The sequence below is a fragment of the Cygnus olor genome, chromosome Z, assembly GCF_009769625.2.
Source record: "Cygnus olor isolate bCygOlo1 chromosome Z, bCygOlo1.pri.v2, whole genome shotgun sequence".
Classification (NCBI taxonomy): Eukaryota; Metazoa; Chordata; class Aves; order Anseriformes; family Anatidae; genus Cygnus; species Cygnus olor.
The window spans coordinates 51258123-51285722 of record NC_049198.1 but is presented as its reverse complement, the minus strand read 5'-3'; the positions used below and the strand labels follow the sequence as shown (position 1 = coordinate 51285722).

Here is a 27600-nt window from a genome sequence, read left to right as displayed (position 1 = left end):
ATTCAGAACACCTGGAAGAGTCAAAGTTTATCAGCTTTCCCTGCAAAATTTTGCAAAAGGCTTAGCAGAAATTAAATACTTTATCAAGGTACACCCTGAGCGTAGCTGTTGTGTCCAAATGATATACTCAGCTTGATTTATTTTTGATCCATCAGACTCACTCCCAGCCCTCTTATACTTAAAAGATTTACAAACTAAGAAAAGCATGGCAACCTTTTCTCCCATCCAGCATAGAAAAGAGGTAAGATTTAGCACAAGCAGTAGTGCAGCAAGCATGCAGCACTGTCTGGGCAACCACAGGGCTAGGAGGAGAAGATAGAGGTTTTCAAAAACTCTCCCAGTAAATGCCTTGTGAGAACACGACCCGTGATAGCCAAGACTTACAGCAGAAATTTGCACAAAGTGGTTTGGAAATACGCAGGCTTTTCATGTCAGGAAAACAAAACCTGAAAGCAGCTGGAAGAGGGATGGAAAGAAGAACAAGTGGTTCTCCTCCTCACTGAAGTGTATCAGCAACATCCAATACAAGGCAGGCAGCTGTAGCTAGATTCCTCCCTGTTAACCCACCAGGTTTACAAACACAGTAACACTTTCCAATTTACAGCCTACTTTCAACATCACCATTTTGTACAGTATCACGATGGCGCAGAAGAAATTTTCCTTTCCTTAATACCACAAGAGGTCTCAGAGCTTATAAAAATAATCCATTTTTTCCAAACGCAAAAGAGAATGCTAACATGAATGTGTTTTTAAAATGGCAATAGGAGGTTAAAATCCTACAGCATATTCATTTCAGTAGTGGCAGTGTTTTACTCTGGGCTCTTCCTCAGGCATTTTTCTTACTGTGAACATAAACCAACTGCCTTGCCAACCACTTCTACTCCAACTCTCTGTCACGGGGAACAGCTTCTCAGGCAGATAACATGCCTGCAGAAGCTACAGTTGATCATGATGAAAAAGCTGAAAAGTGCTGTGGGAAATGTAGTTTCCCAAAGCAAAAAAGGTTTCACGCCTACTTCAGTCAGGCTTTGAATCTGTTCCATTACTTTCTCCCCTTCTTCCCTGATTGTTCATACGTTCCCTGGATTGACAACCCAGACATACCAAGTGCCTACCTTGCTCTTTCTTCCTCTCAGCAGCCAAATCTCCTTTTGCTTTATTACATGATTTTTTTTTTCTTCTCCTTTTATATCACATACACATAAGGAGCCAAAGGTTATCAGAGTATCATCTTCTAAACACTTCCCTTACAGACCCATCCATTTTTTTATACATACAACCAACTTATTTTTCAGAATAATTTACTAACAACCCTAACAGGGTTGTGTCAGAACATGTGGAATCAGACCATTTTCCTAAATAGCTACCTATTACTAAACACTCTAAAAGCCATTACTGATCTACAAATCACAGTTCATGAATCTTCAGTAATTATTGCTTTTACTGTAATAAGATCATTTAAAAAAAAAAAGAAAAAACATTTTTTATTTTTAATACTTCCATTCAAACCCATCCTTAAATGTGATTCTCAGGAAAAACACCACACAATTGGATTTTTAATCTAACACACTAAAAAAAAATCACTTGGTACATATGAAAAAAATTCCCATGTCTGCCAAACCAGATACAAAGGGATCAATTTACTGCAGAAGGTACAAAATAAGCTCATCAACTTCACTATGATTGTGCCATAAAAGTCCCAATCATATTAAGAAATTTAAGGATAGGAAAGGAGAGTTCATTACTATTCCTAGAACAGAAAATAACCACCCACCATTTCAAAGGAAAAAAAAAAAAAACAACAAACAAACCAATCTGTCTAGAAACTGAAGATAGACTTAGATCAGTACTTAAGGAAAATATTTTCAGCTGAGGTAGGAAGGGACAACAGCTGTGAAGGAGGACCCTTAAAACAATTACTGTGGTTTCAATATAGCTGTTCTGTTTAGAAATATATGCTATATATAGAAACACTAAAAGATACACTAAAATCAAGACAAAAACAAAAAATAACAAAACCCCACAAATCTATTGTTCTGTCCTGCCATAAGCCAATCTCTCAAATCCCCATGATAAATTTCAATGAAGAAACTTCCTAAGCTCTCTGTTCGACCTACACTACAAGAGTCAGACAGGTACTACAGTTTCACCACCTTCCTTCAGAAAAAAAAAAATAAAAGAGAACTTTCTGCAGCCTCGTGTCCTTCCTCTGAATAGGAGAGAATCAGTCACTCAGCTTTGCTATAGAACATGACATTCAGGATTCAACGACATCAAAAACATATGCAAAATTGCATTCCCACAAAGTATCAATAACCAGATGAAAGAAGTCTGAAATTTACAGTTGCAAAGCAATACTTACTACGGGAACCTAGTGTAATGACTGTACAACAATTATAATAAACCACCAAACTTAATTCCCACAGAGATCTAAAAATGTGGAAACTAAGTTTTAACAAAAAAGAATTTTTGAAAATTAGGCAATTTTTTTTAAATTAGAATAGGCAGTAATTTATAGACATTTCACATTATTTGCTGATCTGAATACAAGAATAAAACATATACTTAGCAATACAGCATTTTACCAGAACAGACAGATATGCTGCTTCATAATTTGAAGAAAAAAGGAGAGGTAGTATCAAAACCAACTAGGTTTCACTACATGTTACTGCAGGCTCATGTGCCACACTGCAGTTACAGAATGCATAAAATAGTATGTTAATGATTAGGAAAAATCAGCTGTACAAACAAGTCTGACAGATCTTCATTGAGAGAGTTTTATAAATGATCTATTAGGAAAAAAAAAAGAACTGAACACTATAATATAAATATAGTACTGAAGAAAAACCTAGATATAAAGCTGGGGAAGGCAGAGAGACAAGAGATTTTCACTGTGTTACCTCACTGCTTCTGCACCTCAGAAACAGATATAGTTCAGTAACAACACAAACACACAGCTTTCTTTACATTTTCTAACTAACTTAAAGTTCTGTTCTCCATTTCCTACCAGACTCTGCTTGACCACTAAACTGCTGAGCTATCTTGAGTTCTCAGATGCTTGTGAGAAAATCACTCAACCTCACATGCACTTCTTCAAACACAAATATTTTTAAGACTGCCTCACTACACAATGCGTTGGATTCTTAGCTCTGGTTTACGAATGGATGTCAGAAACACGCAGCTAGTTTTACCAGCAAGATAGCACAGCCTCCTAGCCTGCAGACACCCAGGACAGAGGTTGGGTATGAGCTTGAAACTCTAACCGTTTACCTTGGCAGTTCTCAAGGTGGTGTCACCAGGGTGCAAGGATGAAGAGAAACCTTCAGCCCATTCAGTCGGAGCCATCTGCAGTATGGCATGTCTGCGCTCCTAGGACAACTTTAAGCCAACTGTTATTTTAACAAGTTTTCTGAGCTCTCTGTAGATGGTTACACCACAGCAGCTCCTACAAGAAACAGTAAGCATTAGCTGCTTTCCTTCCAGGGTCTTCTGCATGCACTAGAGCTGGCACCTACCGTACTCCTCTGATATACCTCTCGGCTGACCAAGTCAGCACTTCATACCTTCCTACAGTTTATAGACCCTACATTAACTTTGTATGACACTGTCATACGTACACTATATATACATATATTATACATACATACATTTTATGTGGACCTTAATGTCCACATAAAATATATTTTACAGGCAGAGGCTTGAAACGTTTTTGTTTGTTTGCAAGCATCTTTCAGTACCCACAAATACCAACTTAAGAGTCAACGGTCCAGCCAATAAAGTCAATTTTCCTTGGGTACAACTGGAAGACACTTTAGGATCAGTACAGGAGGAAAACACAAGGATTCACAATCCTATTAATGTACATGCACATTCTTTAGCCTTCTTGTGCCCTAAGGTCTGCTTTGTCTCGAACATAGTTTATTGGATCATTCAAAATACTTCCTCTGTAGTTTCTCACTTATGGAGACATTCCTCAGGTTCCCAGCAGCTTCGCTAGAGTTCCTGGATCAACAGGAAGAAACTACAGTATGGACCTTTACAACTGCTATACACTGTCAAGACGTCCAAATGTTTAGCACCATGAAAAAGCATGCAGGCAGCACCTTCTTCCATATTAGTGATGTTTAATGCAATGACATACCCAGTTAAGAAAGTGCCTGCTTCTTCAAAAGTAATGATTTATGATTTATGAATTAAAGAGAAGGAAAGATATGTTTTGAAGAAGCTCGACACAAAACAATGCAAGGACTACAAACAGTATTCATCATCTGCTGACCTGAAATATTAGCGCTGAAACAATACATCATGGCATTCCTCAAAGCCAGAGTCAGGAGTCTTTGACCAATTAACAGCCTGGAGTACTTTACTCTTGACTAGACAACTGCACTCTGGCACGTAATTCTCAACAACACACTTCTTCAACTCTGTGGTCACCCTCCTTGTACTCTTAATGCTTCCAGGAACAAAATATTAACTGAGCTCTGAGTTACAGTAACTAACTCCAACACTTTAAAGCTGGATAGTACCAGAATAGACTACAAACTCCACCCCTTCCAAAAAAATATTAAAATCTTCCACTCATATGTATATTTTTCTAATGTGACATCATCAGTTAAACCTGAAAATTTGCTTCCTGAAGATCCTCTGCTTCTAAGTAAACGTCAGGCAGCAGTTTGGGATGCAAACCACTGCAAGTTTGACCAGTAAGAGTCAATTAATCTAAAGACATCCTCCACTTACAAAGCCACTCTTCTACAGCAAAATCTCAGGGTATTTTCTCAGCCCCCCATGAAAATCTTCCAGAATAGGACAAATTTGCTGTTCTCTCAGATCCTCCCTGGCAATTTGCAGGCCTTATGCCAAAACAACTGGCGAGAAGGTCACAGCATCCCTTCTTTCTGCAGCCAACAGGGCAAATTAACTGTTCATCTTTAAATGTAAATTGACGATAACCAAGGCAGAAAAGTGTTAGAAAATGTATTTGACATAATCGTGTACCAAGACACTCCACATAGTTTTCACTCCGTCTTGTTAAATCTGTAAGGTATCTAATTAATATAAGTAACAAATGCAAGTATATACAAAACAACAAATAATCCTGGTCATTGTTTACAGCAGGAGTAACATACTCTTCCACCTGTATAGTCAGAGATCAAACCATGCTTGCTGGCATTCTCATCTTATGGGGGACAGGTATGAAATTAATTTCATGTGAGCAATCTTATGCACATCTAGGTTGGAAAAACAAGAATGTTACGTGCACAACATCAGAAGCAGTGCAGTCTCTACGGTTTACTTTTGCCAAGTTCAGTCGTCTTTCTTTGATGAGGGCATCCTGAATGTTCCTTCTCCATTTACTTCATTTCCACAGCCAGGTTTAGGGAGAAAGACTACTCTGGACATATGAAAAAACAATACTAACCATAATTCAGGTGCTAACGGACTCACATTTAGTTTTGGAATGTATGCTGACGAAGTCCAAAGAAACTCTGCAAATCACAGTGGTAAAGCCATGCTTGTGTAGTCGTGACCTACGTTCCACCATCATTACTCCCGGCAAAGCTGCTCTCGTCAACCCGATTTCACCAGTGAACTACAGGCTGCCTCTCACTACGTACATTTTCCACTTGCAGTGACAATCCACAACTCAGCTTGCAATTTTGCATACACATAATAACTGTGCACTTAAAACGATTTGTGTTACGCACATCTCCTCATTACCACCTATTTTAAAAGCACATGCAAATAGTTGCAATAACGCAAGCATTTGCTTTGTTGAAGTGAAAGTGATAGGACCCTAAGCACAGACAAGCCCTTGTGTCTAAACCCCAGATTTCTTCAGAGCTAATTTCATTCTAACTATCGTAAAAAAAAGAGTCCAACCAAGGAAGTTATTTATTCAGACTTCGGCAATTTCAAATTAAAGTGAACATTAATTTCTAAGCATGCAGCTAATACACAAAAAACCCTGTTAAGTAACGAAAAAAATACACTGCCACAGATTTGAACACTATTCCTTGTCAGAATTATTTGTATGGAAGCAAAGACAAGCTGACAATAACAGAAGTCATTATATGATTATAACCTAATAAATTCCTGACCCTGAAAATCTTGCATGATCTATTGCTGCTGGGGCAGGACACTTGAGGTAGGTATCCAGAGAATATCACAACTTCAACAGCTCACAGCACTGCTATCCAAACAGCCACATGCAGGACGCCTCCAAATAATCCTACCGCCATTCCAGGCATGTACCTGGATATTTGCTTCCAGGAGCTGACGTTGGGTTCCCGCTATATTATTAAGCATCTGAAGAACAACTCATTTGGTATGTGGAGTGCAGAACTGGTTTAAAATTACAACTCTGATATGAATATTGATATTCTAAAAGAACTTTGTCCCATCTGTCCAATTAATCCATGCTAATTTCCAGACCATTTGTACATAAAGACTTCACCTTACCCTTTCAATTTTGTATGGTAAATACAATCAAGAGAGCTGGCCAACAGCAACACCCCTCAGACAAGAGCACTGGCTGCTTTAGTATCAATCAGTTAACACAAGTGAGTCCATACATACCACCCACACTTGCAATCCACTGTTAATGAAAAGTTTTTAAACAACGGCCCTCCTCAACAAATACTGTAAGAATGGTTTGGTGTTACCTGACAAGGAAACACTTTTTTTTTTTTTTTTTTACTCCTGAAGCTGCCTCATCTCATCTGAAAACAAGAAAACACGTTCATCTCTACAACAGCCAGAGAACCCACTGTCTAGAAACATTTTGGAAACAGTTATTTTCTTAAATAGACCAGGGTTAGTTGTGTTACCAAGAAATACTAGAGCTCTGTTTTTCAAAGAGGCTCACAGAGGCAGGCATTAAACTTCTGTTGCATTCAACCCCGACAGGGGCCTACAGCATCCACAGATCTTTGTGAAAATCGCCCTCTCTAGGAACAAAAGTAGGAGAGAGACAGCACAGCAAAGGGAAGAAAGAACAATGACAAAGAAGTAAGAAGGTGACAGATAAAAGTTCAAAGCCAAAAGGAAGGAAAACAAAGAAGAGAATTCATCCTACCAGAGACAGCACCTCTTGTCAGTCAAGACAAGAAACATTGCCTCCCAAAAAGAATCTGGCACCAGGACATGGCAGAAGTGATGGGGGAAGACCAAATCTGACCTGAGGTAAGAAAGAAAATGGAGTTATGATCCAGATTTATATTTTTGAAACTTCACCTGTTACTTCATCCATATCTTGCAGGATGTTTTAAAAAAATCTAAGATTTTTTTTAACTGATGTCTTTCTTCAGCTGCATTTTGTCAGTGATTACACTGGGATGCTTCAAATCAAAGTATTGCTCCAGATTTGATAAAAATGTGAAATTCTATGTGAATACTGAATTAAAAACAAATCAGAGGGAAACCACGGAAGTAATAGCTGGAAACAGTGTATGCCACTGAAATGTTAAAGTGAGTCAAGAGCTCGTAAGAATGGATTTGGACCTATAAATCTCACTGAAATGAAGTACAGAAACACTAATCCTCATTTTAGTAGAACCTCCTTGGTGCCTTCAGGAAAGGGAACTCTCTACCTGGATCCTGCATGTGCAAACAGAAGAAAACATCATTGGTTCCCGTGTCCAGGCTTCCTGTTTAATCATAATAAAGATTAAGAACATTTACCCAAGTCTCCAGCTGCAAATGGGAGCAACTTTAAAAGCAAGTCTCCTAGAAGCTCCAAATAAAGCAATCAGGATGAAAAGAGTTAATACATTCATGAAACTCATTGCAGGGTGACAAATTGATAGTAAAAATGAGAATTCTGGTACTTAGCCAGATCATATACTAGGACTAAAAAAAAAATTTATTTAAATATTTTAACATCAAAAAAATACAAGTTTCATGAAACAAATCCAACCTCCCCCTAACACCCAAACTACACTCTCAAAACATGTAACGTGTATTTTTCTCCAAGTACTTTGGAGGCTCCAGTGAGTTCTACCCATACTTAAAAATGAATTCCAACTGAGAACCCATGACTTCCAGTGCTAGAAACCAAGTGATCACCTGTATGCACCTTTGAAATATTATTCTGAGACCTATGGATTAAGAGAAATCACGAGTGATTGGAAAATTGTACTGAAGCTGAAGACATTTATATGATAATTCCCCACAACTTTAACTTGGGACAGACCTCACTCATCAACTTAGTAAATGTCAGTAACCTAAGACAAATAAAACTTTTTAAACTGCTCTAACCTGAAGCCCTGATTTACACACTGTCAGCCAGTAAAGCTACTGAGCTTTTCTCTGTGCTCTGCACTGAATTCAAAAAAGACCTATTTCACAGTGTCAAAGTTTATTGTAATGTTGTGCAGGGATGAAGATGTGAATAACCACAAAGACCATAAAAACAAAAGATGATAGGAATAAGTTCAAACCAGATGTTCAGGTGTTGCTTCAGGGAAAGGTAAAGGAACCAAATGGGACATCAGACTTGAGATATTCAACAGCCACATTTAAGTCTGAAATAGTCACAAGGCCCGATGCATGAAGTTTAAGATAAAAACCAAAGCTTTAGCTGCTTAATCTGGATACTTGTTATCCAGACTCAAGAACCTTCACTAAAAAAAGTTCCACAATCTCTTTACGTACTATATGAAAAAGCACTTCTATTCAGTTTTCATCACCTTCTTGAATACATTAAATATCTCCTTCTCATATTAGGAAATAAGAATTACAGATTCTTATACAGAAAGGAGTCGAGTCATCTGAGGTAAACACCGTTGCAATTTCTATCCACGCAGTAATTCTTCCTCACACATGTCCCGAGTTGCTAACATTACTCTGAGTTCTCTGAACCCAAGCCGCGTAGTGCCTTACAATGCCATTTCTGTAGGGGGGACTGACATTTCTGCCTCCAGTTAAGCTTGTAAATCTCTTCTCCATTACGACTTCATTTTCAGAACACAGCACTACCAAATCTGCCCATCTAGTCTAAATCTGGCAGAGGCAAGAACACGTCCTGCGTGGAGGATTTAGCCTCCTAAGTGATTCCAAGAACAAAAAACATGGAAACTCAAACCCTTGCTGGTATTAAAATACAGGCATCTTAGTACCAATCCGTGATCCAAATCCACAGGAGATGCAGTCTTACACAATTACACGTCTTCCTAGGAAAACAGCACCTCGCTCAGTGCACCAGGGCCAATGGTGTTCAGCAAACAACCAGATACCCGTCTTATCACCACTGGTCAGTCTGAGCCTTTATTTACCACACACTTTTAAAAATTTGCATCGACAATGGATTTTCTGATACAGAATTGCTTACAGGGAAAAGGCAGTAAGATTTCCATGTAGCATAAATATCAGCAAATTAACTTTCACAGCACTTCTAAGCCACTTTTTTCCCCCTTGAAACTGATGGAAAACAAGACACAGATTAAAACCACAAACCTACCAAATCTACTTGCTCAATCTGGGATGCCAAAGGATCATTTTTTCGGAGCATTTGATTTTCTCAGGTCAGGCATATTTTCAAAGCTGATCACAATTACTACAACTGCAGCTGTAAAAGCTCAGATCCCCCGAAGCCCAAGTCGGGCCTTCCTAAAATAAGGAACAAACATCAAGCAGCCACCTCTGTATTCTCTCTTCAGTGATTCGCCTAGCCCTCCACGTGAGCTCTGCAGCGGAGGAAGGAGGTGGGGTTGATCCAACTTTCCACAACAAAACTCTGCTGTCACCACCTCGACCACCCTTCCTTTCGGCAGCACCCCTACCTGCTCGCTCCCCGTATGGTCCCAAACGGGGCCGTGCTCTGACACACGGCAGCCCCCCAGGCACCCCAACGGGGGCTGGGGTAGCATGGAGCAGATTATACACAGCTGTGTAATTGCACAATGCGGATACTCACAGAAGCCTGGATTAGAGCCGTCTGCAGCCAAATTCTGACATATCCCAGCTCCTGGGGGGCTCAGCGGAGCGCTCTTCTTCAAAGGTGCTGCTGTGTCCAGCAGCTTCTTAAACGTATTAACACTTTCTGTATTAGTCATTGTGCTTAACAAACATAAAAACGGAGTAACTGAAGTAACAACAACGACACAACTGTGAATAGCGACATGAACAACTCTCTCTCAAATGGTATCAGCAGTGTAAATAGGCAAAGTACCTGAAAAATTACTTAAATAAAATCTTTTTATTTAAGACGTGTCAATTTCATTTGCCCAGTACTGCTCACAGAACTTGTGTCTCTCTCTGCACACTTCCCCGGAGCCCCTGCTAGTCACCATTAGCTCAAACAAGCATTTGTAACCAAGAGTTATTCAACCACTCTTCTCCCCACACGCACACCCAGTGATGCTAGACATATCACAGTTCTACACCCGTTTTTCTGCTTAAGGTGTTGACCATCAACCTTTCAACACCGACCATTTAAATCTAAATTTTTTTTTGCTGTCTCCCAAAGAATGATCCATGACACTAATTCTTACCATAAGCCTGAGAGAAAAAGTGGTCTCTCTCTACACCTATTTTTGGAGGACCTTGTTCACATACGCTGCACGGACATCATCATACTGGTTCACGTGCAAGATGCTTCATAAGCCATCATCTATAAACCTTTTTTGTTCTTAAATGAAAGTGTAGCTTCCTCAAAACCCGAAAATACCGTGGCTGTTAAATATCACTGAGATACCCAGCTCTTTTTTATTATTATTATTAAATGATGACTCAGTTTCTTGCTGAAAACAAACAATAGTTCAATAATAAAGCAAATTACTGTGATCCAATATTTTGAATCACATTTGCAGCTGTTCAGGTTTAACATTAACATATTGTGTGTCCTAGACATACTCTTACTAGATAAATTATCACGCCAGTGCACATTCAGGTATTGTACCAAGTTCTAACTGGTCTCACAGATACGTTTCTTCATTATTAAATGCAATACTCCACCAACGCAGTGCCTAGAGTACTTTATATGAAAATTGTGCAGTTCCATCACCTGAATTAAGAGTTTTGCATGGAAAAGTACATTAATTTTGCATTTGGTGGCAACTGTGTAACGGACACTACATGAAATATTCAAAGTTATATATCAGCTGCTACACGTTATTTGGCTTGACAGAAATTTGTAGTTTCACTCTACAGCTCAAGTACGATACACGTATGGTATAATTTGGAGGATCGGGTGTTACTCTAGTTTTCAAAACCTTTATTATGGATAACATTTTATTTATGTTTTTTATCCTGACCATACAGAAAGTGTCATTGGCCCAGACTCCCAGTCTTTCCATGGTACAGCTAAAAGACTGGAGCTAATGCTGCCCTGACATTAACCATTCTCAAATGGTTGGCACATGTAGTTCTGGAGACTTCCAGGATGCATTTATTTACCCTCCCATTACAAATAAAGAACTGACTTAAGGATCGTACCTTATTACCATCCACTTGTAACTTCTCTTCACTTGGAAATGAGATTACTTGCCTTGCAAAGCTCTGCTGATTCGTAAGAAGTGCTGACAAACGGGCACCAGTAAAAAAAAAATAAACAAAAACACACACACAAAAAAAACCACACTACAAGCCACTTGTACTGCTACTAGCTTTTTGAAGCTTAAAGAATACATCCCTAAATGCAAATAAGAAACAAACTATGGAAGAGGGTCGGGGAGGAGGGGTACAGAGTGTGCAGGAGAGAGAATCGAGTGTTGCCGGGAGCCCTCTGGAACTGCTGGGACAGGAAAACAGAATCCAGCCCCTTGTACGACCAGTAATGCTGCAGCAACCCAGTTTTACAAAAGATGTGCAAAAGAGGTCTTCTAATGATACTTATGGAAGTTATAGTTCTGTTTTATGCTGTTCTGTGTGCTGTGCACTGTTGTACAAAACAGTCATTACTCGACGCACAGCCGTAGAAAGAAGATTTACAATATGCAAAATACCTTCTGCTATACTTTCCAGAATATAAAAATTCACCTGTCTGTTCCTTGTAGGCTGCCAAGGATTGCACCACCACTTACTCCTAAACATAGGGACCAACCCAGAGAAACACGGTGGATCACTCTGTAAAGGGAATGACAAGAAAACCAAGAGCAGGGGGTGACCTCACCTTGTGTTCTACCAAACCAAAGGCAGGGAATAACCAGTTTCCTAACACCAAGTCATAGAACAGGGATGGTTTTAAAAAATTAGAAATAAGTAGTATTAGCAAAAGGTGGATAAACACTAACAACTACTCTTGACAGTATTACCACAAAGCCTCTGAAACACAGAATGAACATTTCAAGAAAGAGGAACAACAAATCATGTTATACTTGTGCCTATTTTCCTGAAGTAGGGAGAAACATGAGCCCAGAGCTCACCTGTGAGAAGCAAACACTGTGGAAAGGGAGACTGCAGTTCCATTTTTTCTAAGGGGTACAAAAATAGTTAAAAAAGATGCAAGAAAACCTTGCACTTTTGTAAGTAAACGTGCAGTTTTTGTAAAAACTGCATTTTTATAGACAATTACACCAAAGAAGACAGTCAAGAAATCCTAATGGAGTGTCAGCTTAAATCTCCATCTGATGCTTTTACAGCCTATTTAGGGTCCCAAGACTTTGGGATACCAACTTCTCTAGCATTTACCTTACCAGAGACATCCCTTCCCATCATGCAACTGGTACAGCGTTCCAGATTCTGTCAGGAGCAATCAATAAACCTTGTTTGTAACTCAGAGGAGGGGTCATTTTAAAGGAAACACACAGAAAAGTTGTCACTTATAAAAACTTGCTTTTCTCCCTTGCACCATATTCTACCAAGACACATCCTCCCGACTAAGTCGCATTGGATCAAAATTGTCAGCTGTGAATGACATTATACAGACCTGCAGCAAGAAGTACTTTTTTGTGAATATTTCACTTCTAATGATTTCTGTATACTTAACAAAATCAAGTTTCTAAGCCTCTTTTCCAGAAAGTTGAAAAAGCATGCCTCCTACATTAAGAGGAATTATTCTAACCCCGTAAGTAAAGTTGACTAAAACAAAAGATCTGAAACATGAAGGAAAAGGAGAAGCAGTGAGAAATTAAGCTAGATTTTTATAAAAATCTATCACAAAGATGCAGCAATACATGTCCTTTTTAATTTCATGGTTTCAGTCATGCACGTGCACACACACACACACGCACACTCAAAGAGTCTACATCCACAATGTGAAATTACCAGAACTCACGCTCCCCAACCACTTCACTTACAAGGAAAGAAGATTATTTCAGTTTTTCAAAGTAAGCACAGCTAGAAAGAACAAACACTGAAGAATCTGGTTCAGAAAGAAAATACTAAGCTTGGTTTTGTTAAAAATCACTCCTCCTAAATACCAACAAAGCCAGTATCCAAGCACAGGGATATAACTATCACTGCTACAAACAAAAATTGCTGCCCACTAGGGAAATTTATGATATTGCCTCCATCAGAAATGTACTTGGAAGGAAACCCCTTACTTTCAGATTTTCCCTGCCTTAACAGAAAGGCTGGTCAGGACTTTCCAACTTTCTATATTTCTAACTTATTTTATCAGGACTTTTTAAAAAAGACACTAAAATACCACAGCAAATACCACAAACTTTGAAAAAACAATGCCCATGCACTTATCTCTGAAAAGCATGAAAACACCACACGATATTGCTTCCATAATTTTTACCTGTTCAGTTTAGAAAAGTTTGCATCCTACTACTGTACTTTGTAGAGTATCGTTGCTACAAACGTTATAGACAGACTTACAGAGCTCATCATCACACAACGTCACTAACGAAAACTCTGTGATCAACCCTCATTACACTCATTATTTTTCAGCAACTGCATCTTTAGTCACGAACAAATCCAGCATCTTCATCTCTGCCCTCTTAGGAAAAGAGGTATTCCATAAGGAAAGGAGGTGGGTGGGAGAGAGAAAAGGGAGAGCTGGTTTGGTACCCATACTAAATTTTAACTTCGCCAAATAAAAGATGGCTCGTGGATTCTGGCAAGACAATTGTTTGATAAACAAGCGTGCTTACTCGCGTGAAGAAGAAGCCTGCAAGCTATGTGCAGGCCGTACACCGAAAATCTCCTACGCGCTGTTGTCCAGCAGCGAGCCACCAGCTAGAGGCCAGCCACACTACCCACCAACACCGAATTCTCCTGTAGCGTTTCTGCCAAAACATTCCAAGACTGGGTAAAACAGCCGAACGAGATAAGGGAGAAAATGGAGACAGGTGCTGGGCTAAGTTCCTAACATGGCAGAAAGTTGTATTTTTCAGGTGACCGGCCGCGGCTTCGCGGCGTGTTTCCACGCCACGCTCGAAGCGCCTTACCTGCTGCGAGAAAGACTGGGGAAAATAAAAATAAATAAAAATAAAAATAAATAAAATAAAGAAACGGAGGGGTTTTTCTCCTGATACCACAAAACTGTCCTCTTTCTGCTCGAGTCCCCCTGTTGGCTTTCGGTCCTCCCCACCCATCCCCTTTCCCCCCCAGCTCCCCCGCAGCACCCGGCAGCACGGCGGCCTCCCTCCGGCCGCCACCGCCGCGGGCACCACCGGGCGGCCCCGGGGCTGCTCCCCGGCCGCACCGCCCCTCTCTCTCCCTCTCCCCCCCGGACACGTCGGCACCGCGGGCCGGGCCGGGCCGGGCCGTGCCGTGCCGAGCCCCCGGCGGGCCCGCAGGAGCGGCGGGGCCCCGGTCAGGCCGCGCGGGGCCCGCTCCCTGCCGGCGGCCGCCTGCCGCCCCCCCCCCCCCCGCCGCCCATGACACTGCAGAGCGCGGCCGGGCCGCCGCCCTCCGCCGCCGCCGGGGCCTCTCTTCCGCCGCCGCCGGCTCCGCGGGCCCCCTCCCGGCGGCGGTGGCGGCGGCGGCGCCATGATGGTCCGCCCGGCGGGGCGCAGCGCCAGGCCGGGCCCCGGGCCCCGCCGCCCCCGCCGCGCCGCTCACCTTCATGTCGGGACATCCTAGTCCGGAGGCGGCGGCCCAGGCCCGTCCCGGGGCTCCCGCGGGCTGCTCGGGCGCCGCTGCGGCCTGGCCACCCCCCGCCGAAGCCGCCGCCGCCGCCGCCGCTGCCGCCGCACGCACGGAGCCCCGGTGCGAGAGGAGAGGGGCCGGGGGCAGGGCTGAAAGGGGGCCAAAATATGAGAGGCGGCGAGCAGCCGGCCTCCTCCTCCTCCTCCTCCTCTTCCTCCCTCCCTCGCTCGCCCTGCGGGGGGCGGATCCGGCGGCGGCGGCTTCCCGGGCGCCGTGACACGGTGACTCCGGGCCCCGCCGGCCCCTGGCGCCGCCTCCCTCCGTCCCTCCTTCCCTTCCCTTCCCGTCCCTTCCCTTCCTTTCCTTTCCCTTCCCTTCCCTCCCGCTCCGCCCGCTGCCGCAGCAACGGCGGCGGCGGGGCTGCCGGAGCGCCGCCGGCCCCTTCCTCTCCTGCTCCGGGAGGAAGAGGAAATGCAGGCTCCAGCGGGGCGCTCGGCGCCGCCCAGGCCCTCCCGGCGCGGATCACGGGGGATAAAAAGGGGGAAAAAAGGGAAAAAAAAAAAAAAAAAAAGGGTCCGGACGGGACGGGACGGGACACGGGGAGCCCGGCCCGCGGGCGGTGAGGGCTCGGGGCCCGGCGGTGGAGGGGCCTGGCGGCTGAGGGGTTCGGTGCGGCCCCGGGGGTGAAGCTGCCAGACCCAGCCTGGCTTGGGGAAGAGCATCCATCGGCTTTTTCTTAAAAGAAATATTAAAAAAGGGAGAACCGAGACCACCACATGTGCTCCAAGTCGCTTATTGTTGCTCATTCTGGACGTTTTGTGGAATGGTTTGTTGTGGAATGTGTGGCAGGCACTGCATCCTTCTCTTCCCCGTTATTATTAATTATATTTTATTTTATTTTCATCTTCTCTCTTTCTCAGGCCAGCAGAGTATTCCAGTATTCCTGCCAGAAGCGGCCTCCCGTCACTCTCCAGCCCAGCGAAGGACACAGAGGCCCCACGTGCCGTCCGTCACCAAAGTCCGGACAAGGCTCAGTTTCTCTGCACAGAGAGAACTTTCTGTCCCGTCACGCTTGCTTTCTGTCCTGCCGTGAAAGCAGTCGGTCTTCAAACGAGTAAAAACTCGTGACGTGGCTGTGCTCCTTCCTGGTTCAGATGTACATTGGGTATATCAAGTATCCTGCTGTCATGCTGCCTGTCTCACCGATTTCCTGTTCTTCCCCCAAATTTCTTTCTGAACAGCACAGTCTCTCCTTCTCAATCCATGCTACTTCCACCTGCTTTCATTTTACTCTGCATTTTCATCTCCTACCCTGCTCCTAACCCCACTCTGTCTTTTAACTCTACAACCCCAACACCTCCATATTTTTCACTATCTTCCCTTCTTCCTGCTAAAGGCTTTAAGTTCAGTTCCCTCTTTGCTCTCTCCTCCCCAGTCACCGTTCCATGAATAAATTTACAATCTGCCCCCAGTTTCCCTGCTGCACCCCACATCATGCCACAGCCCCTGTGCACCTGCCCTGATCCTGCAATCCCTGTACATTCATGGTGGTGAAGTACCTCTGTAGTCTGTTTTGAAGGCCAGGAGGGCCTACAATCCAGAAAGCCAAGCACCGAGCTGCAAAGAAAGGCTGAAGCGAACAGTAAGTGCTGAAAGGAGAAAATGCCAGCCTCATTCCCTGCACCACCCCCATGCCAATTGTGTGATGCCTCCACTTCTCCCCCTGGCGTGTTTGTACACACTTCTCCCCCTGTATTCTGCCTACTTGCTTCACTTCCATTACTCCCTTGCCTAAGTGCAGCTTGATAACCACAGTGCCTACTGAGAGTGTAACCCAGATCCACCCTGCCTGAAAAGATGTGGGCGTCTTCATGAGAAGCGAACAATACCTTTGTATGGAGAAACTGAGTAACATTTTGGCTGAAGAGAGCCAATGGCTTCCCAGCTTCTGCAAGCAGGGCAAGAGTCAGCGGCCTTGCAAAGTTTGCAAGAAACACCGCAGATGAAACAAAGCTGACAAGAAATCTGCAAATGTCATAGAACTCCCTACAAAAGAGTGAAAGGGGCACCTCCAAGGCAGTGCAGGGGCGAAGCTGTCCCTGTCTGTACACCTTTTCACAGCAGCAGTGGACAGAGTGGGGCAATGGGTCACATGTGTCCCACTGCTGTATTTTAGCACCAGCATTTTTAGATGCAAGCAGCAATTGTCTCACCACGGTGCAAAATACAGACCATCAGCTGCTCTTAGCTGATGCTACCCTTCAGTTTCTAGAAGAGCTCTGGAGCAAGTTGTCATGCAAGATGCTAACTCTGCTGGCTGGCAATATCTTGTCCCCTTGCCTCACCCTGAGCACTATACTGCTGTTTTGACCCATGTTCAGCTTTATCCTTTTACTGGTAGACTCACCTTCAAGATGAGGAGCTCCTTTCCACGCATCTGGTAAAACACAAACTGCAAATAAGGCTTTTTGGAGCACCCAGAAGATTCGGACTCAGTTCTTGGTCTTGCAAGACCTTGGGCTACTCACCTCATCTCTCCACACTTCAGTTACAAATTGGCTTAATAACCCTTCCTGCCCCTGTTAAGCATTATTCACATGAAAGTCCCCTGAATGCACATGTTAGTCCTACACATGTTGGGGAGCTCCCCAGCAAACAACTCTGAAACAATCCTGGAGCCTGTGGCAGACAAACAGAATTATTTATTCTATATAACAGTAATTATATACTGCTTTCTTGCCTTAATGCCAGTACCTATTCTAAATGAGGCAGGATGGGTAAAAGCCTTGACGCTCTTGGAATCACATTATAATATGCTAGCATGTGCAACAGTACTTAAAAAATGTACCTGCTTATATCCTTCGGTGGGGATTTTGCTGATTATCTCCCCTTCAAAAGTAGCAAATATGGTAAAGGTTAAGGCACCCATGCTTCCATGGATGAGCATGCGACAACTCCAGCCGGGTAAGGACAGAGGCGCCTATCAGACAATCTGAAGGTCCTTTACAAGGTCACGGCCACCAGTCAAAAATATTCTTATCACCTCTGCATTAACTTGGTAGTTAATAACCTATACTGCCCTTGTTTTGAGCAGCATTTTTCTTCAAATCCGTGCATTGTTACTCCACAGGTAGAGTAAGAAAGAGAGATTTTATTGAGGTTTACAAAGTTCTCATGGAGATGGATCCCTCTGTCCCTGAGGGAAGAGCCTGCCATAATCAGGTTTCTCATTCTTCCTCTCCCATGTGGCAGAATAATCTATAGGTGAGGCTCGGTGTAGGGCTGCAAGGAAAAAAATGTCGACATGAGCGTTTTCCTTTTGGGTAAATGCAAGCTGAGAAATGAAAATTTACTTACCCAAGGTCACTCAAGGTCAGAGGCAGGCAAGGGATTAGAGACCCAGATCTCATAACTAATTAGGCCACAGTATAAGCCACAGTGAGAACAAGGAAGAAAAAACATAACTTTTCCCAACATGATACCGTAATACGACAAAATTTGTACCTGAAAGCAGCAGAACCCTGTGAAATAGGGAGGAGATGCTTGTGTAGCCGTGTGCGTTTCCTCTCCCTGCCACTGCAGGAGAGCTCAGTACCTGGAGAGGAGCAGGACAAGTGCAGATAATGAACCGAGTTCAGTCATCCTAGAGGTGACGTAAGTGGTAAAAATGTTAGGTTAGGAGCCGCTTGGTCCATTAATATACGTAAAATCTTTCACCCCTTTGCAGGCTACTTGAAGTGATGGTTTTGCTCGTATCAGTGCTATTCCCACCAGACTACAGCCACTTGAATATGTGGTCTCCTCAACACTTTGCTTGGGCTTATTAGCGAGGCTGAGCATCCTACTGCATGAAACACTGAACCCTCGTTGTCTTCATTAATCTGCTCGATGATTCTGCTTCACGTCTGGAGGTAAGATACGCTGTCATCAGAGCAGTCTATAACTTACATAAATCAGTTGGCTGGATCAGTCCAGTCATCGTAAGACAAATATGACACTGTGACCGCTCACACACTCAAATGAACCTTATACACGGGTGCACATCAGGGTCTCCCACTACACTTTCCCTTCTAACTGCTGCTGTTATGCCTCCTCTCGCTCAGCCATCGTTCGATGTGACGTAGAGCTGCTTACTGGCTGTGTTCAGCAAGCTCTGTGAGGAAAGCTTTTAAACTGAAACAGAGGAAAGCAGCCTTGCTATTTTCTGATTTATAAGGAAAAACCTGAAAGAAGCTTGCCTACCGACCTTACTCTGTTTTGTTTTGGATCCTGTGCCAAGGACAGCTGTTCTGCCATCATAACGGACCAGAAGACACAACGATTCTGGGATTCCTGTGGATGGATGCTAGACAGGACATGGTATTTCCACATAAATACTGCTTGTAAACGTAATCCTCTTTCCTTCCAAATACCCAGGCCTACTGATGGTGTCGTGCAGTCCAGCCTGAAGCACCCAAGGCACTGAGTATCAGCACAAACAAACTTGGAGTCACCAGGAAAATCAGATGGCTTTGCTTGTTGGTGTCCTTTGGAGTACAAGCATCCCACTGAAAGAGATATCCCACTGGGCTTGATGTGTCACCAGGGACATCCCTCCTCTGGGGAGTTTATTGGGTGTTGGGGCTAAACTGAACTGAGCACAACCACATGTGCCATATGATGCTCATCACCAGTTTAAACTTCTATTAGAAATCCTCTTTTGTGGAGGTTGGACACTGCTGGGATGCGCAGTGTCATCTGGTGGCACCCCTGTGTTTGCATACACGTACCCTGATACCGCTGCCTTCTCCCCAGCCCGTCTGTAACATCTGTTGCATGCTCCCAAAACCTCTTTGGAAGCCAGACAGATGTCGTGGGGAATTTAAGCTGATCAGCACTCGCACACAGTCAGACATAAGCAAGCAGGCATTGCACAGAGTGCTAGAACTGTGTTGCTCTTTTCCTTACACCAGCAAATGTACCCAGGCTTCAGGAAAAAAAAAAAAGAAAAAAAAAAAACCAAACAGGAACTCTTTTGCTGTTCTCCTCACTGTTCCAGAACGTTCTAATTTGGAGTCACCTTTCAGAGGTTATTCCAGATCTGTCCTTCACTACCGAGAGCTTTCTTCCTTTCTTCAGTTTCTGATGCTGGTTAAGACACCAGGTGTCGATACAAAGGTTACAGTGCCCCTGCTACCTCTTTTTCTTCTGCTTTTCTGGCCAACGCTTCATGAAGAGTTTGAGCCAAAGCAAACACTGAAAATTCATCAAGTCATTCTGTCCTCTTACAGAAATATTTCTCACTGATTGCATACCAGCACCAGTGCCTTGTCATGGCATGGTTCCAGCAGGCATACTGTTCTTACAGGACTTGAAGTCGCACGGTATGAAGAAATAGAAACAGCTCTCAAAAATTCTCCGAATTCCATCTCCGCTCCCTGTCCGAAGAAGACAAAGAAAAAAAAATAATTTATCATTCCTCAGAGTTATAATGACTGTTCCTTTGGAGGTTACCACTGAACCGACCAGTATTCATCTACTTGATAACCACATATGTTGCTGTTTTGACTCCATTCCATGGGAATGAATCAGAAGCAGAGAATCTCAAGCGCTGTTCCAGCAAGGAGGAGATACCCGGGTGTATCCTGTTTACTTACAAAGCCCTGTTTCAATGAGCAGGAGGAAGCAAATAAAACAATATCTGCTCATCATTACAAACAGTTCTTCCTCTCATTCTCAGCTATATTGTATGCACATGTTTCTCAGAGCCTTGCTACAACGCTGCTGCTGGCTGTGAGCTCGACTTTTGTGGCTCTCTGATCTTCTTCTCACCGTTTTTCCCCTGCTGTCCCCCACCTCTTTCAAAATGACATCCACTCTTGGGCGGGTTCCCTGGGAGTTCAAAGCACTGAGTGGCCCTATCTGGCCTTTTTGAGTCATGCTCTGTGCCTGTTCTTGTGGTTGGATGCCGTTTGATACCAGAGACAAGCTGCTCCTTGCAAAGGATAGCGGTTAATCTCAGATCTATGTTTCTTTTCAGTAAAATTTAAGCCAACTGCTACCTTATGCAGTGCACTGAATTTGCTGGGGCAGGGGGTGTTCTGAGTACGCCAGGGGGTTTCAAACATGGAAAAACATATTTTTCCTGCTGGAAAGAGCCCATACTATAAGGTGATATCAGAAAGCTGGCAGCATGGGGTATAAAACCCAGGGTAAGAGGGTCATGTCCTGGCCATGGATACGGTATAGCAATCCTGCAACACAAGGGGCTATATCTCATCTTTCCCTTCCTCATCTCTCCCTATAAATTTTAGCCTGAATACCTCAGTCATGTGCAGGGCCATCAATGTATTAGCAATTAGAAATAGAAATGAGAAAGTCAATACAGCCTGACCTGGAGGGAAAGCACTGCTCTTACTGCAAATGCCCAGAACTGCTGGGTGTGCTAGGCAGCTTTGTCTGGCTCTGCAGCAGGCGCCTCTGCTGAAACCATTTGCTGTAATATTTTTAGCTGTTATTAGTGATGCATGAGTAGTAATTTCAGATTGCCCCAGACCAAATCATCCCTCATCTTCTTCTTTCTTCTGCAAGGACACAAGAGAAAATTTCAGCAGAGGGACTTAGGTGTGCCTGGGAGACCACTAATGACAATTAGAACTCACACACTTTTGGGGGTTTTGTCCAGACATCTCCTTCTAATAAAAATTGAGGTCTTACCTAAAATGGATCTCTCTCATTCAATTGCACTCTCAATATCAGAAGCCAATCAGTTTTCTATTCTCAATTTACAAGTTTTTGTTTTTCAGTTAAAGAATGATCAAAATTACATTTGAAAATGTGCTTTTAAAAATGCGTGTTTCGGGTTCTTCTTTGCCCATTTAAAATACTGAACACTCAATTTAATGAAGCTTTCAGCAGAGCTCAGCCTTTGTGGACTAGACCTGTAAAAAGACTGAGCAAGGTGGTTGGCACTGCCTCTAACAGGCAGCAGAGGGCTGGCAAGGTGTTGCAAGGGGTTACCGTGACTGAGAGCCCTTCGCACCTGCTGTGCACATGGGCTACAAGTTGGTACCCGAAAATGGTCATTTTGGCTCAATTTGCAGTAGAGAAACTGTCAATGCAAGAGGCAGTTAGGAGAGCCAGAGAACACCTCACACGATGATGTACAGAGACAGTGTATTTTCATTATTGTTTAGTAAGGCCATAAGCAAACTCACATTCAAGGTGTAGCTGTAAACTGTAGCGGGAACAGATGTGTGTAATCACCTTGAGTCTGAAAACAGAAGAAGGTTTTCTATCTGCCATCTTCTTGTTCTGTGACTGGCTTTGCCAGAAGGGATAGGAAAGGGCTTGTGCATCAACAGTGTGAGTACAGACCCCTTTTCCTTTTCTATTCCACCTCCTAAAGCTTCTTGGTAGGGACCCAAGTATTTTTTTGAGCTTTTTTTTGAGTCTGCTGGAGAGATGACTTACACAAGACAGGACAGATTAGGAAGACAACAAAGTACTTGGAAAAAAAAAAAAGAATGAGAATTCAAGAAGTCCAGACACTGCAAGACCTCTTCTGTAATAGCAAGATCCTTGCTCACAAGTGGTACAGATGTAGCAGCATTTCACTTGCAGAAGCACCAGAGCCAGCTTTACAGGTGGGAGTGGGCGAGAGTAGCATGTCCTAGCAGATCAGTGCCTACACACATAGGAAGCAGTCGCACCTGAACAGCCCTGTATGCTCCAGCTGGCTCGGTTCCAGTCATGCACGGCATCCCCTCATCCATGTAAAACCCCTCACTGTGGTGGTGGCAGCTCACAAGACTCGGTTTTGACAAACATATGGGTAAGGAACAAGGGTGTGTCTTTGCCCTACTTCACTGAGGTCCTTGGTTGTGCTTCCTGACAAGCAGGGACCCACAACAACACCCTCAGTTTCTTCAGTAGCCCCAAGATGTCCCTTGACTTGCAAGAAGCAGGGGCAGACCCTCTGCCTTCAACCACCGTTAACAAAAACAGCTGGCAATGCCCATCCCTCTGTTGCAGAGGGACTAAAGAAACTTGCCATAATAAGGCTGCTTTTAGTGAGACAAAACTTCCCAGCTTTTGAAGGTGCTTGAAAATGTGACTCTGACTGGAGGCATGTGCACAGAAGTTGCCAACCGACCACAAAACCCACCCTCCGAGCAGAGGGGCTTAGTCACCCAGTTATTTTGGAACACCAGGAGTCAACAGAGTCCAAATCCAGCATCAGCTGTCCGCTGTCAGGGGCAGCAAGGAAATCCTCTGCATCACTTCAGTTAATTAAAAATTTGTCTCCAATTAACACCGCCGCTTTTTACTGAAGATGACCACAGGGCCTTTGCCAGAGCACTTGTGCTTGAGCCCTCTGCGGTACCGTGCATTCACTTACCGAGCAGCTGCTCTCCCGTGCTTAACTAGCAGGTGTGAAATCAGTTGCGCTGCACGGAGAAAAAAGGGGGGTCCCTGTTACACCTCTTCCTGCCTGCACACAGCCGGCGACCGTAAGCTCAGGGTGAATTTCACACTGCCACCTAGCGACTAACGCCGGCTTTCCCCGCTGCACACCAGCACAAAAAGGAAGCGGCAAGGATTTTGACTTCCCAAAGCTAAAACCTTACAAGCACTCATATCCCATGGCTTCCTGAGGAACAGTGATGGGTGACTTGTGATGGAGCACAAAGCATCTCAGCTGAACGGAGTTTGCATAGGACAGTCTACATAGATACCTAGACATCCTAAAGTGCTATTACCATCTAAATCTAGTAAAACTTCCCTTCCCTTCCCTTCCCTTCCCTTCCCTTCCCTTCCCTTCCCTTCCCTTCCCTTCCCTTCCCTTCCCTTCCCTTCCCTTCCCTTCCCTTCCCTTCCCTTCCCTTCCCTTCCCTTCCCTTCCCTTCCCTTCCCTTCCCTTCCCTTCCCTTCCCTTCCCTTCCCTTCCCTTCCCTTCCCTTCCCTTCCCTTCCCTTCCCTTCCCTTCCCTTCCCTTCCCTTCCCTTCCCTTCCCTTCTTCCTTCCTTTTTCTTCTTTCCTTTCCTTTCTTTTCCTTCCTTCCTTCCTTCCTTTTTTCTCTTTCTCTTTCTCTTTTTCTTTTTCTTTCTTCTCAAGAGCAGGCACAAGGAGGCACAGAATCTGTAGAACTGTTCCTCTCCCAGCAGTGTCAACATCATCATTTCTTGTCCAGAAATAGACTCCTTATTTTCAAAACGTCTTGTGTCTGAAGGACTTTATGTTGTTAAGCCAACTGATGCACTGAAATGAAAAGATACTAAGAGCAGAGAAGAAATGAATAGAGAATATGACCATATCACTTTTACAGTGTGGCTTCTGCTGGGTACAGACCATCCTTATTTGAACATTCCAGCATTTGATAACCTATTGTGGAAACAAACAGCTGGTTGTCTACAGATTTCCATTCTCTACTTCAGAGATTTCATCTGCTGTTCATCTGCCTTGAATAGACACCTATACAGACTGTACTTATCTAAACGTACACAGAGTCCTTTAAGATAGCAATGTTATTCATGACCTGCATCATACAGACCAGTACAAACTGCCCCGGATTCTGGGAAAGACCTGTTATAGAACAGAAGTGATATAGATGTTACGTTCGAATGCAATTTTGTACCCTTTGCTGTTAGAATGTATTGTACCCAAAGCCTGCCAGTACAGCCTTGCAGGGAGACGAAGTATTTTCAGATCGAGGTACTTAACAGATATGGTCATTTACAATGAAAACTAAGCACTGCGGGATATTTAACACGTCTGGAATGAAAGTAAAAAGCTGTACTGCCACATTTGCAGGATTGCCAAAACTCGGCCAAACATTGGCTTACTCAAGTTTTCCAAAACAACCTATGCTAAGCAGAAGATATACTAGGGAAACCGGCTGCCACCCAAACAGATGCAGGGGAATCACCAACAAAACCAGAGACTTAAATGGAAACTGCAAAGCCTTATCCCAGAATGTCAACAATTGCACAAGACACAGATGTTCAGGAAAGGCCATGGTCTCAGCTGAGGAACATTTTTCATTGAGTTGCACCCACCAGGCTGTATCTGTGACAACATCTGCGACATGCGGCTCAAGGCGTTAATAAAGATATTCTCTCTTCATTCACGTGCACGAGGCAGAAAAACTGCAGCTGCAGTGTCTCCACCGCCTATTTGAATCTGCACATAGTCAAGTCACACCAGCATTTGCAAAGCCTTTGTGTGATCCCACACCATCACATCACATTGTTTCTTTACCCCTTTGTTCTAAAAGCCGCAGCAGCTTTAAACCTTTTTGCACTCTCGTAGGGGCACAGCTCTCCACAAGCCCATTGTCACCACTGCACTCTATGAATTGCCTGCTAGTGCTTGGACAGAAGTGTTTCGCATGGCTGGACTGATTAGAAACCTTACTGCTTCCCTGCTGGAGAAGAATATTGCTCCCACAGAAGATCCAGCAGAACAGCGTGCTCCTAATCTGTCTCAGCACAGCTAGACAGCAACTGATAAAAGCGTTTTGTGCTAGTTGAGGTGGCTTTGTACTGAATAGATTAGGAAGGAATTGCACACTGTTTTGTCAGCCAAATTGCACAGACAATAAGATGCAAGTCTGTGAGAGATTAGACAGATAGGCACAGCTAGACCAAGGCAATAATAACATCAACCTCTGACGAAAGTAGGCATAGGAAATTACTTCACGTGCTTTAATAGTACTTCGTATTTCACTTGAGGTTCCAAGAACACAGATTTACAAGGGATAGTTGTACCAATAATTTTTTCCATTGACACAGCTCTTCAGTAATAAAATTCAGTACACAAGAGTCACACCACTACATACAATCAGTTACAACAGTAAGTTTTCTCGTACAGACAAACCTTTAGCATAAAGCAGTTTTGTTTTCCCTGATCACAGCAGTCAGTAGCAACGCCGATTGGTTAGTCGTCTAACACTTCGTACTGGAAGATCCTGCTCTCTATAGCTTATATGCTTTGTCAAGCTCTCACTTCTATGAGAAAGATCCTGCCTCAGACATTTTTAAAATTATAGGCTTGGTAGCTGCAGTTGCAAGCTGGCTGGGCAGCCTGTCATTTTCACAGCTTTGACAGCTCAGTATTTCTGAGTGTGGTTGGCTACAACAGAACCAAGGTGTCTTTTGAAAAGAATTTTAGAGCTGCCTTACACTTGGAATAAGAATAAACACAAACATTACCATGAAAAAAAAAACCCACACCAAACATTTCTGCTAAATGCACTGCCTTGTTACTTTCTTTTTTTTTTTTTTTTTTTCTTTTTCTTTCTTTTTAACTGGACTCTCATCTGGTCTCTTAGCACTTGCATGATTTGTTTAATCATGGGCTTTTTACTTGAGCCAAGATTTTTTTTTCTGTTACAGTACATTTTTGAGGTGCATATCTGTTTATTCCTCTTTTGGTAAAATTAGCTATTGGAGAAGAGGATGCTTGCTTGTATAACTACTGCAAAACCCTGTTAACATTGTCACCAGATAATGACAGCTCACTGAATACTTCTAGAAATCATCTTCATGAATGAGAAGGCCAGAAGTTGACCACATCAGAAGATTAAACAATCTGAGAGACCTGCCAGAGCACCCCACTGTACTGACAGAGAAGCACAATAATGGCTGTATCTAAGCTCTTTTGTCAGACACAAGAGGTCACGTGTGGAAATACTGTCCCAGCAGACACAGTTCATCATCCTACATTAGATTAATTATTTTGTCTGAAACTCATGCTGGTGTCTAAAAAGAATCCTCTGCCTTACTCATTATCAAACTGTGTTTATAAAAACTGTGGGAACTTAGTAACATCATATACAGAGACAAAACCAATTCCCTGTTCCCTCTTGATTGATGATGTTTATTTTAATGGTTGCATTTGTGTTGCACCTCTGTGAGCTTTCTCGACTGTTAATGGCAAATACATTACTTTGCCCTGAAGTCATTGAACATACTTCTGCCTAAGTAGTATTACAAACTTAGCATAGTTTCTGTTAGGAACAATTTATCTGAGTAGAAACATACATTTTTTGTTTTATGCTGGAACTTCAACTGTGGTAAAAAAAAAATATATATACAGCAGATAAATCTCCAGAAGTCTGAAGCTCATGTTCACTTTTAACATTCATGTGTCATGACAAAAATGCTTTCTCTACTTCTGGAAAAGTGGCAAGACATTAGAAGTAGTATATGGATTGTATGTACTAACACAATTCCCTGTGAGTAGTTTTAAATCTGAAGAATACATAGAATCAACATATTTCAAGCTTCTGAAATAATCTCCACTACTGTTTAATTATGGCAGCAGCAGCTCTTAACAGTTAGTATCAGAAAGACTGTTCATATTACGGAATAAATACTATTACTTGTTCCTTGTATGATAATTTGCAAGAAAATACTGCATATCAGACAAGCACACTATGCTAAGAACAAAGTTTACAACAGTCATTTACTGAAAACAGGGTAGGTAGGTACAGCTTCTGTACAGGTATACACCTCCTTTGCAGTTCTGTATTTCAGGTATCTTGCATCTTTCACAACTGCAAGGAAAAGTATTTTTTGTCTGAATATTTGCATGGAAAAGACATGAAAAACCTACGGAAACAACAAGGTCGTGGCATTT

The 27600-nt window shown here is 43.2% G+C and overlaps 1 protein-coding gene and 1 long non-coding RNA gene across 4 annotated transcripts in view; one reads left to right on the top strand and one right to left on the bottom strand.

Annotated features, from left to right (window-relative positions):
* The window catches only part of LOC121062303 (E3 ubiquitin-protein ligase KCMF1), a 52307-nt gene extending 36900 nt beyond the window's left edge, over positions 1-15407 (bottom strand). The window contains exon 1 of the mRNA XM_040542134.1: positions 14953-15407. Within this exon, the coding sequence (XP_040398068.1) occupies positions 14953-14968 (16 nt within the window). The 5' untranslated portion in view covers positions 14969-15407. The remainder of the gene's footprint in view (positions 1-14952) is intronic.
* A 138-nt stretch (positions 15408-15545) lies between these two features.
* Positions 15546-19983, top strand: LOC121062304. 3 transcript variants are annotated; one of them, XR_005815509.1, is made up of 3 exons: positions 15546-15805; positions 15900-17419; positions 18707-19983. It is a non-coding gene; the product is annotated as an uncharacterized LOC121062304 (long non-coding RNA). The 3 variants fall into 3 exon arrangements; XR_005815508.1 differs by having other exon boundaries at positions 15900-18890; positions 19396-19983; XR_005815507.1 differs by having other exon boundaries at positions 15900-19983.
* Positions 19984-27600: the final 7617 nt, after the last annotated feature.